This window comes from Salvia hispanica, chromosome 5 (assembly GCF_029641045.1).
Source record: "Salvia hispanica isolate PSC_SH4W2 chromosome 5, Shi_PSC_v1, whole genome shotgun sequence".
Taxonomy (NCBI): Eukaryota; Viridiplantae; Streptophyta; class Magnoliopsida; order Lamiales; family Lamiaceae; genus Salvia; species Salvia hispanica.
Genome location: NC_142696.1, coordinates 48915250 through 48931824, shown reverse-complemented (window position 1 = coordinate 48931824; position 16575 = coordinate 48915250). Strand labels below are relative to the sequence as shown.

The window sequence follows — 16575 nt, the reverse complement described above, 5'->3', positions numbered from 1 at the left end:
TTATGAAATGTGTCAAAAAAAATACAGTATATGGTATGCATTGATCCGACCTTAGTACTTTGATTTATTAAAGTTTCACACATTGCAAAATCATTTAATTGAACGGTTGGTGTATCGAGTCCGCCTAGGATCGCACGTAACACTTGTTTTTCGAGGTGGAACGTCGAACGAATGAACATATAGTGCGATAAACATATTTTATGCGTGCTTAAATTGAAAGTAAGATCGTACACCGTAGTTGTTGTAATAAGTAACTCAAATTGCTATAATATAAAGAATCATAATTAAAATTTACTAGTTTTTTGTTATTCAAACTAAGTTTATAACAATTGTATAAAGTAATTCTAATTAATGTTATTTGATTATAAAGTACAAATGATTAGTATTTATAATTGATTGGCTGGGTGCATAGTAAATTTAGATTTCAAGCCCAATTCAGGTAAATTCTGTTTAATTCAGTTTTCAGAATTTTAGATGTCAAGAATCATCCTCTACTGATTCATTGCAAACGAAGAAAGGTAATCATACATGATCTATATACATAGAATAACTAGCTACCTACTCAGTTGCAGATATTAGTACTAACTTGAGAAAATCACAGAGATGTTGCCTGACTTCTGTGTTTATGTCACCAGTGGTTTGTAGCAGCCAACCCAAGAGTTTCGGAGCACAAGTTTATGGAGACGTTCGACAGACGTTCGACAGCATCGTCCTTCAAGAACTTGCCTAAGTCATTTTCAGTTTCCAAGATGTATAAGAAGTTGTTTCATTTCTTCAACTAGTGCACAAACATCGTTATCGAAACTTATTGAGCACCAAGCACGACGTTTCCATAAGTTTGTGTACTAGTAGTCCTACTGAACACGGATTTATTTGGCCACAGTTAGCAATCGAAGATAGCTTTATGTGTTAACCTTTGATAGAAATGTTACAAGTCCTTCTCGGACTTCTTCACTTGATAGGAGGACTCTTTCCAGGGAAGAGGACTGTCATCTGAATCTTCGGTCAACAACTGCCACATGATAAGCATAAATCAGAATCTACTTCTGCACAATCTTATAGGGGAGGGCTTTAGAGGACTTACACTTATCTCAGCTTTATCTTGAGGCCACGCACTCCTTGTGGCTCTTAATGATCTTTTCGTGAACTCACCCACGTGATTATAGATACTGCATTTGCAAAAAAAATAGTCAGAACAATGAGGCTACTGTTCGTCCGAAGAGCTAACAGACTGCATTCGTAAGACTGGATAGGATTTGTGCTTGAAGATTTTGTGAGGAGCTAACATCGGTATATTTCTTTTACCGAGCTCAAGATCAGCCCAATTTTTATGCCTTCGAGCGTGTTCACAAGCTCGAATTCAATTTTTTTATCCAATGCTATGTGCCTAATGAGATCAAAACTTCCCATTTAACAATACACTTGACGGCTTGACCTCAAAGTTACTTGTACACGTCTCAAGCTAGAAACTCGATTAAGATGATAAATGAGTCATTTACAAATCCAGCTCGAGCCTATTTATTTTGATCCAAGAGAAACTCAAACTTAATCTATATCATGGTCAAGCCTAAGTAAAACCCAAACATGCTGAGCTTGAGCTTGAGCTTGGTAGTGTTTAGGTGGGCTCGGCTCGTTTGCAGCCCTAGAATCAACTGATATAGATATATAAATTGTACCTGAGCCGGTGCCTGTTGCAGGCAGCGAGGAAAGCCACTAAACCGTGGAGAATACTTCGGAGAGCACGAAAAATCTGAACAAAATAAAAGGTCAAGAGCTGCAAAGCAGATCAAATATGCAAACACTGCAGTATTTACACATTTCAGTGCTATGGTAAACCACCTGAGAGAAAAGGTCATGCCAAAGAGAACGCCACATTGAAATCTCAACTGTGCTCACTGTTGAGTGGACACTCTTCGTTACCCTAAATATGCTCCTTGTAGACATCCACATGTCTCTAAACAAGGCGTATAAGACCGTACACGACGATGAGAGAATGCGGCAGAATCCGAATAGCAGCTTAAGTGGAGCGTAAATAAATATCCATGCTACAGGATATACAAATTTCATTGCTGCAAGCAACAAATCGAAAAGATATAAGAATGTGTCCGTTATGTGGAAAAGGATGAATTGATTGTAAAGAAGCTTCTGTTCTTACCAACATTCCTAGCTACATTGAATAAGTACCACACAGGCAACAGGAACATCTCCAAAATGTCACCTATCATCGTGAAGGAAGACTCTAACACTGTGCAAATCACCGAGAAGAAATTCTGTGCTAATGGTAAGAACAGATTCCAAAGGGGGAAGAAGAGTTCCAAGAGCTCAGCAAAGGGTCGAGCCAATGGTGCAAAAAAGAAAGTGAGGATGGAGAGAATGGTCCTTGTTGCTGTAAGGAAACATTTCATGGCCTTTTGGAAGTGATTAAGAAACAGCATGGTTCCTAAATATTGGATCCTTGAAGTCATTTCCCACGCGTCTATCCAGTCACAAAGGGGTCCGAACATTCTAGAAACGGTCGCCTTAAGCATAGGTACATTCTTGTACAAGTCATAAAATCCAATGAGGACAGTGACAACTGAGATAAAAACGTATAGACCTCGTGCTAATGGGCACATCCATGGCCTATATATCCGGCAAAATCCTGGGTAAGACTGCAGGAAAATGACCCAAGATGGAAGTCCAGCTTCAAGTAGGGTAAGTAGCCTTAGTTTTGACATTATTATGTGCTTTAACTTGAAGGGGAGATAGGGATCACTGAACTTGAATAGAATCAAAACATCACGATAGATTGTGACCTCGATTTTTTCTTCATAGTCACTTACATCAGAGGTCTTCGAACAGACTCCATTCAGGTCACGGTTTGCCTCTCCAGAGCTATTAACGCTCGCAGGGGTAGGGGATGTATGGTGTGTCTTCTTGATAATCTCAGTTGTATCTGGACACACACTAGGAGTATTATCAGGAGAGCAGGGAGTATCGCTCCTAGCAGATGTTACATCACCGGAAGTTTCATTCCCATTCGCATCGACAGCCTTCGGGAAACTTTCTTCAGCATCATCTCCTGGAACAACCCCAATCAGTGATGTAACATGAGACAAATATTATAAAGTGTTATCACGTTCATATATTTTGTTCTGCTAATTCTAAACAAGTTGGGCAGTAGTAGAAAATGGATGAAGGCCTTGGACTATCAAGAAGCATTTTTGTAGGATACAGATTTGAACTTATGTGGTTTTGTTAAAGAGTTGTGAATTTGGAAGAAATACAGATATTAGTGATTGCCAAGAAACAAAAAAATGCCCTGAAGATTTTAGGAGGGCTGAAAACAAATGGTGGAAAGAGAATTGGACATGAGTCAATATATACCTAAGAGCTTTTTTAGACACCAAAAAACATATTGAGATGAAAGATAAAAATCATGCAAGAATATCGAAAGCAGTTGCTGTTTCGGGCTATAACAAATACCTAGTGTGGCATCCAGATGATCCTTCAAAAGAATCTGTTCATTAATTGTCCCTGGAAACCACGTGGCAATGCTCATGTCAGCTTGTGCTATACTGTCGAATTCCCATCTCCGCATAATCTTAGCCTCTATAGCAAGTGCTGTGTCTGTCTGAAGATGACAAACAAGAAGTGAAAAAACAGATTTCAGGCAAGCCCTTAGTAAGTAAAGTGAGTCTCTGCAATCACTACCTGAAGCTCATTATAATAGTTGATTCCACGAACATTAACCCATGCAACCTCAAACACAATGAATCCGTACAGAGTTCTCTGTATCGCGCCATTTGCAATCAATGTGTTTGTAAGCTTCTTTACAGGAAGCAAAGCATCCTTCCTAGATACAACCATAGCATCGATGACATGAAACCACTCTTGGAGGACTCTTTGTCTTCTGGTAGGTGGTGGGGAAGAAGCCTGCAACTCTGGAAGTTCTTCAACCAACTTGCTTTCCTTTGTGCCCCTTGTGTTCGCAAATGGGGACAACCTGGACTGTAGAATTATGAGAAGTTCATTTGAGAAAAACAGGTCTTGACTGAACTTATGTACTTGATCGCGCTTATTACAACGGAACATAATTATTTTAGCAACCTTAGTGACCATCAATTGCCACCAATGAGTAGACAGAGATGCAGGATCTTTCAACCATGGCCTATTATCCACCAAGATGTAGAAATTCCCACTTTCATTGGCTAGAAATAGGTGGAGATGTGAAAGGTAGGACTGCAAATCCCTGCACAAAACATATGAACCCTCATATTTTACAGTTTACAGCACTGTCTAGAGAAATTACTCAGAGTACCGAGCTAGGATGAACACACATGCACGCACACGATGTATCCAGGAAATGGAATTCAAACTGAAAAAAGTTTCCATAGCAGTGAATGTGAGATTTTCATGATTTGCATATTCAATTTTCAGAAATTTTGAGAAATAAAGCTGCCATGATTATTGTTGAATGTATATAATCATACACACCCTAATAATATCCTTTTTAGAAGGAAAATGATTTCTAAATATTTAGAGCTGTTTTCTCAAACTTTTCCTCAAAAATTAACATTCTACAATCATGCACGAAATTCATCATCATGCTAAACATGAACATTCAAGTAGCTAAAATAGCGAGTTCATGATTCAAGGAAAAATCAACAAAACAGTTTCCAAAATCCAAATTCAGCTGCAACTAATTAAACAAGCTAATCAATTACCCGATCTGCAAACTCGTCAAGGGAAAGACGCAGCGTTCCTCTTCCCCTTTCGCCATTACTCGAAAAACGATCCCTAAATCCCCGCTTCTCTCTCAAAGTTCCTCCTATCACCACAAGTTCAACCACATATCTATTTACAACAAAGAAAAAATCCAAATGAAAACTTTCTCGAATCAAAATTACCTGAATAAACGAAAGGCAGCTCGATCTCAGGAGAATTCCATAGGAGTATTGCTCGGCACGAACGATCGGAACAGCAATCACCGATTACAAGCTTCATCAACCTAAAATCAGATATCTGTTTTTACGGTTTGAGCTGAATTAGATGCTGAGAATCGCAGCTTCTTAGCTATTGAAGGCCTGCCATTAATGTGTGTGGAGAGAAAATATAGGAATTGAAAATTGCACGAATTTTGTAGAGAGAGAAGCAAATTCGATTGTGGATCGTCGGAAAATCAGGGAAAGCACTGCTCAACTGAACCGGTTTCGGTTAAGGGCAAAAATGGGATTTTGTCTTACTCTCCCGCGCGATTATTATATGGAGAGAAATCTATATATAGACAAATAATGTCTTTATCCAATGGTGGATCTGGTTGAAATCCGGATCGTCGATGTTGGCCTATTGGGTGTTGATAATTTTTAGTAAATTCAACGTTTAAAGTTGCATTTTTTGGTTGAGTTTACTTTCGTTATCTATTGTTAACAGTCCTCATTACATTGTCGATGATGGCTTTTTCATTGCGATCGTCCCCACTAGTCCCGTCTCTTAGATCTATTATGGGTTTCATCCGTAATTTGTAAATGATGTACTATGCATTTGTTGACCGATGATTATTGAGAAATGTTATTAACTTGTGTCTAGTATAATATTGTTGATCGACTCGAATGAAAATTAACCATCTAGATAGATATAGTTAGAGGTGCTCACGGTTCCGGAACCGCCGGTTTCGGTTTTGGAAATTGTCGAACCAGAACCGAACCACGAGGGTGTTTTCGCAGTTCCGGTTCCGGTTCCGAATCGGCGGTTTTTCGGCAGTTTTTCACGGTTTTGAACTGACAGTTTTTTTAGGTTCTAGCTTGGTTTCACGATTTTCCGGTAGTTTTTCGCTGTTCCAGTTTGGAACCGCCCGGAATCGGCAGTTCCGGCATGGTTTTGGTTGAAAATTTTTTGAACCTGAACCGTATCACAGTTCAAAAATCGACGGTTTCAGTTTGAGTAAATTTTCACAATTTCGGTTCAGAACCATAACCACCGATTTTGGCTTTAACTGCCGGTTCAGTAAATCTTTGGCAGGTCTAGATACAGTGACAATGTTTTTGGTCTAGAAGTCTTGGTCTCCTATTAAAATGAGGTTTTTATTAGCTTATTTATTATTTTCTCAAGATGAAAACACCAATTAATCAATTATAAGTATCACCTATTAAATAATAATAGTAGTAGTTTGTTTGGTTTTGTAAACTTTTATGATAGAATGCATCTTTACATAAGTAACTACTACTACTATAAATTTCTGGAATTTAAATTAGTCATTACAATCTATAATCAGAAAAGAAAATTGTAAGTCTGAGACTAAAATTTTGTAAAACAGAAATTACATATGACAAAGAATCCACACTACATAACTACTAACCTAAGAACAATTCTTCTCTAAAATCTTGTTCTGATTTTGCAGCCACAGCTCTTGCTGCTCCTTCAAATTCTGCTCATCCTCGCCGTCTCCGTCATCTTGATCGCCGGGAAAATCAGCCCAAGAATCAAAAAGATCATCTTCAATCAAGCCCACATTCGGATTCTCCGCAGAAAACGTCGGCGTCGCTTGAAACGTCGGAGTCGCCGCCGCCGCCGTTTCCGCCGCGTCCTCTAGAAACGGATTGTAGTGCTGACTCGCCGGCGTTTCCGGTTCCGTCCGCTCCACCTCAAACAGGACGAAATCCTGCTCGGGCCCCGCCGCCAACGGCGAGTTTTCAGCATATGCACAGAAGGTGTTTGTGTTAATGTCGATAAGAGGCATCGGCGTCGGCCCCATCCCCGCCGGTGCTTGTGCTTGCGCTGATTCAGCTAGCACAGTCTCCCAGTTCTTCGATAGCAATGTCCCCAGTTTCTCCCTTCGCCGGCGGCCCTTATTCTGGTTCTGGTCCTCGTCTTCGTCCTCGTCCTCGGACGACCAGTCGTCGACCGACATCATATCGAGGCCGGAGCTCGTCACCGGCAGCGATCGGCTCGAGCCCGTGTCGCTCACCCCGAACGCATCGTCCGGCTTGAACGACGAATAAGCCTCGAGATCGATCGAGATTCCGCGGCTCTTCCACGTCCCGGCCCCCCGGATTAGGTCATCGATCGAGGCGCTCGCCGTGTGTGCGTGTGACCCGACCTCGGAGCCCTCGTCCGAGAGGCCGTCCGTCGTCACCGAGAAGTCCGACTGCGCGCCGTAGCTATGGCCCCGGGCCGACCTCGTCCGCAACGGCGCGGCTGCCGGAGGCGCCGGGGCGGCCATCTGGTTCCCGATCATCGGCTTGTTGGTGAATGATGATTTATCTTTCAAGAATTCTTGAAGAGATTCGATCAATTCGTCGGAGATCGCTTGTATGATCGGATACTCGTAGACTCTTCCGATGCCTAAGCTTTGGCAGAGGCTGAAGAAAGAAGAGACTTCTTCAAATTGCTTCACAGCTTTGATACATGTTTGGAATGCTATCACACAATTTTGGTATTGCAAATGGAAGAAGCTATCAAGAATGAGGGAAAGCCCTTCGGATATATCCTTGTAAAGATCGAAACTTTCCTTGAGCACGGCGTAGAGCGCCACGTGGACGAGCCGGTTCTCTTTAGCGCACCCGGTCGGCCGCGTAGCCAGGGCTCGGTCGAGGAGTCGCTGCCAATACGACATCTTGTCGAGGAGCATCGCGGGCTTCATGTCCCGGACGGGCTCGGTCGCGCAGATGATCTTGCTCCGGCTCCGCTGGAAGACCGAGGAGGCCTCCGCGGCCCCGTCCAGCGCCTGGCGGCGCTGGAGCTTCCCCGTGAGGAAGCACTCGAGGCGCTCGTCGAGGTAGAGGGCGAAGGTGCGGACGAAGGCCGTGTAGTCCCACGGGCTCGAGTTGGAGTCGTCGCGGAAGCTCGAGAGGTTGAGGATCTTGGCGCCGCGCTTCATCGCGTGGAGGACCTCGCGCGGGAAGTAAGGGTCGCCGTCCTGGAAGATCCTGAGGACGAGCATCAGGGATTTCAGGGCGACGACCCAGTTGCGCGTGCGGCCTATGCGCTTGCTGATGGCACGCGCGCAGGCCGCCGCGTGGATCTTGTTGGAGGCCACGAGCCGGATGACCTCATAGGCGTACTTGTCGTCGATGGGGACATCCTCGTGGCTCGTGGCCTTGAGAATCGCGACCTCGAGGTTGGCGCAGTCCTTGCTGGAGACCTTGGCGAGGCTGATGCTGGTTTGGTCTTTCACGACAGCAATGGCCTTCTTGAGCTTGCTTGGCATTGTGGATAAGAGAGAGAAGAGGGGAAGAGATGTGTAAGAAGATTGATGGTTTTTTTTTTTTTTTTTGTGAATATGAGAGATGTTGAATGAAGAAAGTTGAGTTATTTCCTTGAGTTTAGGTTGTACGAACAAGTGTAGCATTGAATAAATCCGAATTATATGTCTTATAAATCGGATCATATGCCTTTTTGTCGCGACAATATTACTTCATATTATAAAAAATTATAATAATGAGTTATAGTTGGGGTAAATTGTAAATAAATTGATATATATATATATATAATGAATTGGGGATAATTTTTCATAAATGGAAATGTCCATATTTTTATGAGACAAGCAAAAATGAAAAATACACATATTTTTATGGGACAGAGAGAGTGTCAAATAACGTGTCAATGTACTAACTCACTCGGTCACTGAAAAGTATGAACTAGTATTTTTTTATTAGTCTCTTCTCGAAAAATATGAATTTTCTAATTTTAGATTAGTTTAACAAAACATTACACATACACATCATTGTATACACTATACTATTAATGACGTGGAGCTCACTCTTCTAACATTACCATTTATTCATTTTTCTCTTATTTTTATCAATTATACATTAATATTCGTATCAAACCTTTGTTTATATTTTTAGGGACTATGTTTATATTTTCAGGGACGAAGGGAGTAGTATATATGAAAGAAACACACGGTTGGAGTATATGGTTAAACTTATAAGTGGTGCCATTAAGGTTGAAATTAATAGTAGTGTCCCTTTTGTTAAAGAAAATAATAGTGATACATATTACTATGACAAAATATTTTTGAACAACTTACAACAAAAAAAACTGTATACCCAAATTTATTTGTTCATAATCTTAATACTCCTAAAAGAATTATTAAAATAACTTTGGTATGTTTTATTAATTTCACTTTTATCCTAGCATTTTACATGATCAAACACTTCGACAAATACTACTACTAAAGATTCATTTGGGCCGATATTAAATATTTTGGATGTAATTCTACTAATGAAATATTCACTAATTTCCACTAAACTACTTCTAAAAAGAGCTGAAGGCACAAATTTTATTTTAAATCGATTCCTTAAGAATTAATTTTACAATAAACATAACACACTATACAAGTACATAATCCACAAGATGTCCACATTTCATTTTTGATTTGTCCCAATAAAAATATATTCTTTTCATATTATGGATAAAATATATCTTCATTTTACTCATTAAAATATTCAACTATCTTTTAAAAATTCACTAAAACAAAGAAAGTTGTAATTATTCTATCTATTAATTTATCAATAGTTTAAAATCTAAAATTTGAGAATTTTATAAATGAAATTAAAATCTAAGAAAAATAATCTAAAATTCTTTTACGTGGATAACCATAAAGCAACCATGTAGAAGGTGTTCGGTTCGTTAAGTAAAATAATATTAAGACACAATATAGCTAATATAAACTTTATCTAGAATTAAATTAATCATATAGCTAATATAAACTTTATCTAGAATTAAATTAATCATATAGTTCAATGTGGAATGGGTAATTATAAGAAACAGTAGTATAATTTTTGTACCATGTGACAGGGTGAGATGTATTGTAACTGACCAATTTTTTTTTTTAGAAAAAAACAAATAAGAGATAAGAATAAATAATTATTGTACTCTCTTTTTATGAGCAATTGTGAAAATAAACATGTGATTAGCATCACTTTTTATCTAGCCGTTTAGCCTGTTTAGCCTTTTAGGCAGGTAGTATTTTAAAAGTTTTTTCTACTTTGGAATGTAATGTAAATGCAATTTTCTATGTATAACTATTTGTCTTGATTATCATAACTTTAATAAATAAAGATGAGTGTGTATAACTGAATGAGTATATCTCTACAGTTAAGCACTTTGAATACCATTTGAAAAACCTCAAATCAAATAATTTCATAGATTCATTTCACACTTAAATACCATTAGTTTCCAATATCTACCAAGGAGTACATTTCTAAATCGAGCAAAATTTGAATAGAATGCTGTACTTACTCTAGAATTTTATTTTCATCATAGATGTTAAATAACATTTGTTAAGTATGATGTAAAATAAAAAATGGTTTAATATTTTTAAAAAATTACTAACAATTTTGGTAATTTTATTAAGTTTGGTAGTTTATGACTATAATTTTAGTCCATTACCTTAATTTTAATTTATTTTATAAATGTTTTCAACTTTGGAGATATATAGAGTTCTTGTTTAAATATGAGGCATCGAAAATCTGACTAGACTCCTCGTAAAATTTGATGTACGAAGAAATTAAATAAATTTAAAGTTGAGATAATAAATACATAATACCAAAATTGAGTCATATGCGGCATATATTCAATTCAAACTATAAATAAATATTTTCCGTACCAAAGTCCGTAAAAATAATCAACTACAAATATCCACCTAAAAATATCGTTGAAATTCGAATAAGAAGCTATGCGATTCCGCACCACTGTCCGTACATTGTATACGACAAACCACACGTGGAAAAACTTCGAGCAAGAATCTTTGCGATTCCGTACCAATGTTCGTAAACCATATACGACAAATTAAAGTGATGATCTCAAACACAACATGTGCCGATTTCACAAATTGCACAAAATTAAAGAATCATCCAAATTCAATCTCGATCTCTCTTGCTCACCCACGCCAGATTGGATTCCTATCTAAAAATAAAATTGAATCAAAATGAATGCTAAAAAAATTTCATTCAATGTAAGACGCCGTTGCATTATTTTGCATACATAAATGGCAAAATTTGTAAATAAGGCTATGAAAAATGGGCAAAACAAGCAAAACAACGAACAAATTGTTGAACAAATTTCAAAAAATGTAATCTTTTCCCCAAAAATTAAATAAAGATGCAACCTTTATTCATTCTTGTTGTGTACAAGGAAATGTTTTGTCTTCACCTTAATTATCTTTTATATTAATATATGCAAATGCATTTATGATACACCTGTGTTCATATACTACTATAAAATTAGGACTTTGTACCAATATTTTACTCAACCTTAATTCTCTTCTCTTACTCACTCACCACTTCTAATTGCTCCTTAGATTTTCCTACTTCTCTCTCTGTTGCTCTCTCACTAATGGGTGACATTACTCACCCTCCCATGGACCAGCTGCAGGACCTTGAGTACTGCATTGATTCCAATCCCCCATGGCGTATGTGTCGTACCCTTTTTCTTCACACAGCTCACACACTGAGTAGCATGATTGTATTGGTGTAAAAATGTGATCTTTTTTGTTTATGCCTTGTAAATATTTTGTGGGGTTTGCTCTTGCATTTGGTTGTCATGGCTGTGGGGTGAAAAGAAAGGATTTTTTTGTTAAAGTGGTGTTCATTCAATTGTTTGTCTTGGAAAAACAAGAATTGTGGTGTCAAATGGGATTAATTTTGTTGAGTTTTTGTCTTATACACAGCTCACACACTTGGTCTAAAAATGTGATCTTTTTTGTTTTGGCCTTGTAAATATTTTGTGGGGTTTGCTTCTGCATTTGGTTGTCATGGTTGTGGGGTAAAAAGAAAGGATTTTTTTTATTAAAGTGGTGTTCATTCAATTGTTTGTCATGGAAAAACAGGAATTGTGGTGTCAAATGGGATTAATTTTATTGAGTTTTTGGCTTGTATGAGTTCTTTCATCTCTGTGTGTGTTTTTCTCTCAAGAGTTGTATTTTTTTTGGGCTTTTGGTGGTTGTGATGTTGTTAATTAATTGTCATTGTTATTATTTCTATGTTGGCATGATTTCTATATCTGGATTTACCAAGAAAGGTCTCACATTTCTATTGTACTGAAAACATTTTTTATTTAGGTTTATAATTACAGCATATTTTAAATGTTGAATTGGAATTCTTTTTGAAAAATTCATGCTCATTTCTCATTGATTTCCTTTTTTATGCAAAATCAGTTAATGAAATCATGCTTTAAATGTAATGGAGTTTAAGACATCTTTTGCCTACCTAAAGATTTTGATATCAAGCATTTGTTTATTGGTGTTGCTGTTTATATGGTCACTTGTTGAATGATACTGCATTTAGTATGCTTGGTGTCTGTTTATATGTTGGGACTTAGAACGAGTCCTCTTCAAGCCATCGTGATTAAGTGAATGTAAGGGCTTCATGTAGCATAAGAGGAACCGAATCAACTCTTACTCACTCGATCTTATTTGGCTGAGAGTTTCTTTATTCTTTCTCTCACTCTTGTTTACTGTATGCAGCTGAGACGATCCTGCTAGCGTTTCAAAATTACATACTAGTGGTAGGAAGAAGTGTGATGATTCCATCATTTCTCGTCCCATTGATGGGCGGATCAGATGTAAGCCAATTCTCACTGTGCTTTAGTGTATAATAAAACTCGTGTGCTTGTTATTGTTCTATCACGATTTCGTCTTTATAGATGGGAAAGATCTATTTATGACACTTAATGTATTTATTGATCTTCACTTCAATTCCCTTTTGCGAAATTAAAGGCTTTTGATGTTCAAATAGGGCGATAAAACACGTGTCGTGCAAACTCTGCTTGTCGTATCTGGCATCAATACACTCGATTCTACCACGGTCCTGCTTTATAGATGGAAAAGATCCATTTATGACACATAATGTGTTTCTTGATCTTGTTTTTGATTAATTCGCTTTTGCTAATTAAAGGCTTTCGATGTTGAAACAGGCTGATAAAGCACTTGTTGTGCAAACTTTGCTTTTCGTATCTGGCATCAATACACTTCTTCAGTCACTATTCGGGACTAGATTACCTGCCATTGTTGGAGGCTCCTTCACTTATATCGTTCCCATAACGTATATTATTAATGACGTGTCACTGAAACCGTTCGCTAAGCCTCATGATGTAAGCTGCCACGTGTTTCTTGTTTTCACTCGAGACAGTCTAATCCTTTCTCTCTTATCCAGAACCATGTTTTGCTATGTAAACTGACTCGATTAGTCTTTTTTTGAGGCATTTAAGCTTGCACTAATGTCCGCATATTTCACAGCAATTTATACACACCATGAAAGCCATACAGGGAGCTTTAATTATCGCCTCGACCGTACAAATAATTATTGGATACAGCCAGTTATGGGGTCTCTTTTCACGGTATCCTCATTGAGAAGTCCGATAATAACTAACAATCATCCACATTTGTAAGCATTTGTGACTGTTTGAGTGTCTCTTTTCAGATTTTTCAGTCCTCTCGGAATGGCTCCTGTCATTGGCTTGGTCGGATTGGGCTTATTCCAACGAGGATTTCCTGAGGTAATCTCACTCCGTCTTCACGAAAACACCACATTTCAAGTAATAATCACACTACTCTTCGGTTCCTAACTCCACTTGTATTCTGTATTGCAGCTAGGGAACTGTGTCGAGATTGGTTTGCCGATGCTTTTACTTGTTATCGGCTTGTCACAGGTGATTGAACCTTTAGGCATTGAGAGATGATTCGTCTAAACTAGCATTCTCACATTCATGTAACTAACTGTTTGAGAATTGCAGTATATGAAGCATCTCAAGATAGTGAGGGACTTCCCAATCTTCCAGAGGTTTCCCGTATTGATTTGTGTTTCGATAATTTGGGTATACTCTCTCGTTCTAACGGTTAGTGGAGCTTACAATAAAAGCCCAGAGCTTACACAAAAGAGTTGTCGTGCAGACAGATCCGGCCTTATAACCAACGCCCAATGGTTGTGCCCGAGTAAACTTTGTTTCTCCTTCCTTTTTTGGATGTGAATCTAACCAACAACGTTTGCCTTGTTAAGGTTTAAGTTCCCGTATCCTCTGCAGTGGGGCGCGCCTACTTTTTCAGCAGGCTATTCGTTTGCCATGGTGGCAGCTGTTCTTGTCTCAATAGTTGAGGTAAATTTTGAATAATTTTTTCGAGTAAGCCACATTATACCGTCAAGTTCATGCTCGATTTTTTATTATGTTACATTGTGGTTTTGGTGAATCCATTTATACAAAATTGTTCTCTTTTCATCTACAGTCAACTGGAGCATACAACGCAGCAGCTCGTCTCGCAATTGCCACCCCACCTCCTGCCTACGTACTCAGCCGGGGCATTGGTTGGCAGGTCTTCCATTATACACTCAAGCTTATCTTTACCATATTTAAAGTCTCTTTTGCGTTTCATGGAATCTATACGCTATGCATATTCGATTTTCAAAGTATATGCTATAATTTGGCATCTCGATTTTTCACAACTATGGCGTTTCTGCAGGGCATAAGTGTAATGCTTCATGGGCTCTTTGGAACGTGCAGTGGCTCAACCGTATCAGTGTAAGTATCCAAGATATGCTAGTGAGTTCGTTCGTTGCTGCTATACAAAACTAAGCGTTACTGCACATTTCAGAGAAAACGTGGGCCTTCTTGGACTGACTCGAGTTGGAAGCCGTAGAATCATTCAACTTTCAGCCGCATTCATGATATTCTTTTCCGTATTAGGTTCGTATCATTCTTTTTTAGTATGTTGCACTCGTGATTAAACGTGAGACATGTTTTTTTGAGCTAAAAAAACGCAACAAATCGTGGATGCAGGGAAATTTGGAGCTGTTTTTGCATCCATACCATTACCAATCTTTGCTGCACTACATTGTGTTCTGTTTGGCCTCGTTGGTAAGATAGCATCGCGAATCTTTTCTATCCTGAGGCGTCGTCGTTCACTCTCCTAAGGCTTCACGTGTTTCTCTTTTCCCCTTGCAGGTTCGGTTGGCTTGTCGTTTCTTCAGTTCACCAACATGAATTCCATGAGGAACCTCATGATCACCGGCCTCTCGCTGTTCCTTGGCCTCTCGATCCCTGAGTTTTTCAGCAACTATTGGACCAAAGATCACGGGCTCGTCCACACAAATGCCGGATGGGTAAGCTCATCTCGTGGTTTTGAATTTCATCGACTCGTGGCAGTCATCTGTGGATGCATTCCAACGCCTTTTCTTTGATGCAGTTCGACGGCTTCTTCAACACCTTCTTCATGTCGCCCGCCACCATCGCGCTGATTGTGGCCGTGTTCCTTGACAACACACTGGACGTTGAGATGTCGAAGAAGGACCGTGGCATGCCGTGGTGGGTGAACTTCCGGACGTTCAAGGGCGATAAACGGAACGAGGAGTTCTACACATTGCCATTCAATCTCAACAGATTCTTCCCACCTACATAGATTGGTTGGATTCATTATTAAGGCATAGCTTCCTTTTTTGAAGAAATGTGCCAATTTTGGTTCAATCAACCATTTTTGGAAGGTCTTTTGTTTCTTGGCCTCCTGTCTTAGTTGTTGTTTTATCTCTCTTCATTTTTCAATTGTCAAAGAGTTGAGTTTTAGCTTTGCTATCTCTTATTTTAGTGCATGTTCATTGTTTCTCAAAGTCCAATTGAAAAAAAAAACTTCTTGTGTTATTATGCCAAAAAATGTGCAATTATATAAAATTTGGAAAAAGTTTAGGGCATCCACAGTGGGGCGGATGATGCGACGGACGATGCATCGTCCGCCCCTTAGTCCGCCACTACAGCAACCCGCCCTAAGCACACTCCTTAGTCCGCGGACTATGCACACATTTTTCATTTTTTTTTAAATTTTTTTTTGTATTTTCTTCTATATATATCACCAATTTTTTTACTTCATTTCACACTTTTTACTCCACTTTCTTCCCCATCTCAATTTCTCTCTAAATTCAATAATGAATTCCAACGATTTCCATATTTGCAAGCATAAAATATAAAAAATAAATACTGACAATAGGACATGCCTTTAATTTGTGGTGTTTTTATATTTTTATTCTTGCTAATTAATATATTTGCAAACATAAAAAAATAGGATTAATGAATTTTTGTAGTGTTTAAATATTCAAATAATAAATAAAATGCTTAGGGCGTGGCTTAGGGCGGACTATAGTCCGCCCATTACAGGTGGAAGGGGCGGAGGATAAAATGTTGATGTGACAGTACATAGGGCGGGGTTTAGGGCGTCATATAGTCCGCCCCCGATCGTGGATGCCCTTAGAATTTGTGGACAAATTTCCCTAACAAACGGTCACATGAAGCAATAGGGACTGTGAAAGAGTCACATTTACAAAAGGAACTATGTAACTAACAAGTACATATAGATATAGTGTATCTTGATAGGACAAGCATAGGGTTCAGAAACAGTAATAATGTGACATAAAATTGAATGTAGTATGAAATATAGTTAATATAGTTAGGGTCATAGTTGAAAAATAATACTATTTCAACCCAAATGTTGTTTTCACCTAAGTCTTAGGATGACCTCAAAGTCAAGTTTATAAAATGAATTGAAAAAGACCATTGAATAAGATGTGGTAGGCCAAGTGCTTAGAATTTTCACATTTAACATTTCAACTCATT

The 16575-nt window shown here is 38.6% G+C and overlaps 2 protein-coding genes and 1 pseudogene across 4 annotated transcripts; 1 reads left to right on the top strand and 2 right to left on the bottom strand.

Annotated features, from left to right (window-relative positions):
* Positions 1–477: 477 nt before the first annotated feature.
* Positions 478–5205, bottom strand: LOC125187845 (uncharacterized). Of its 3 annotated transcripts, XM_089058307.1 has the most exons (11): positions 4890–5205; positions 4707–4810; positions 4090–4231; positions 3694–3990; positions 3466–3613; positions 2156–3061; positions 1840–2069; positions 1677–1750; positions 1085–1169; positions 915–1012; positions 478–726 (listed from the first exon to the last, which is right to left on the bottom strand). In XM_089058307.1, the coding sequence occupies exons 2-10, from the start codon at positions 4760–4762 to the stop codon at positions 929–931; spliced, it is 2022 nt and encodes a 673-aa protein (XP_088914433.1). In that variant the 5' UTR covers positions 4763–4810; positions 4890–5205; the 3' UTR covers positions 478–726; positions 915–928. The 3 variants fall into 3 exon arrangements, with proteins under 3 accessions (XP_088914433.1, XP_088914432.1, XP_088914434.1); XM_089058306.1 differs by having other exon boundaries at positions 478–1012; XM_089058308.1 differs by lacking the exons at positions 4707–4810; positions 4890–5205 and having other exon boundaries at positions 478–1012; positions 3694–3985; positions 4090–4215.
* A 980-nt stretch (positions 5206–6185) lies between these two features.
* LOC125187676 (clathrin coat assembly protein AP180 pseudogene) lies at positions 6186–8302 on the bottom strand (annotated as a pseudogene).
* A 2895-nt stretch (positions 8303–11197) lies between these two features.
* Positions 11198–15581, top strand: LOC125190752 (nucleobase-ascorbate transporter 1-like). Its single transcript, XM_048088139.2, has 14 exons — positions 11198–11395; positions 12449–12546; positions 12898–13074; positions 13220–13320; positions 13404–13479; positions 13573–13632; positions 13717–13904; positions 13980–14076; positions 14204–14290; positions 14438–14496; positions 14570–14661; positions 14755–14832; positions 14920–15077; positions 15161–15581. Exons 1-14 carry the CDS (start codon positions 11320–11322, stop codon positions 15371–15373), a joined length of 1560 nt encoding a protein of 519 aa, XP_047944096.2. The 5' UTR covers positions 11198–11319; the 3' UTR covers positions 15374–15581.
* The last annotated feature ends 994 nt before the right edge of the window (positions 15582–16575 follow it).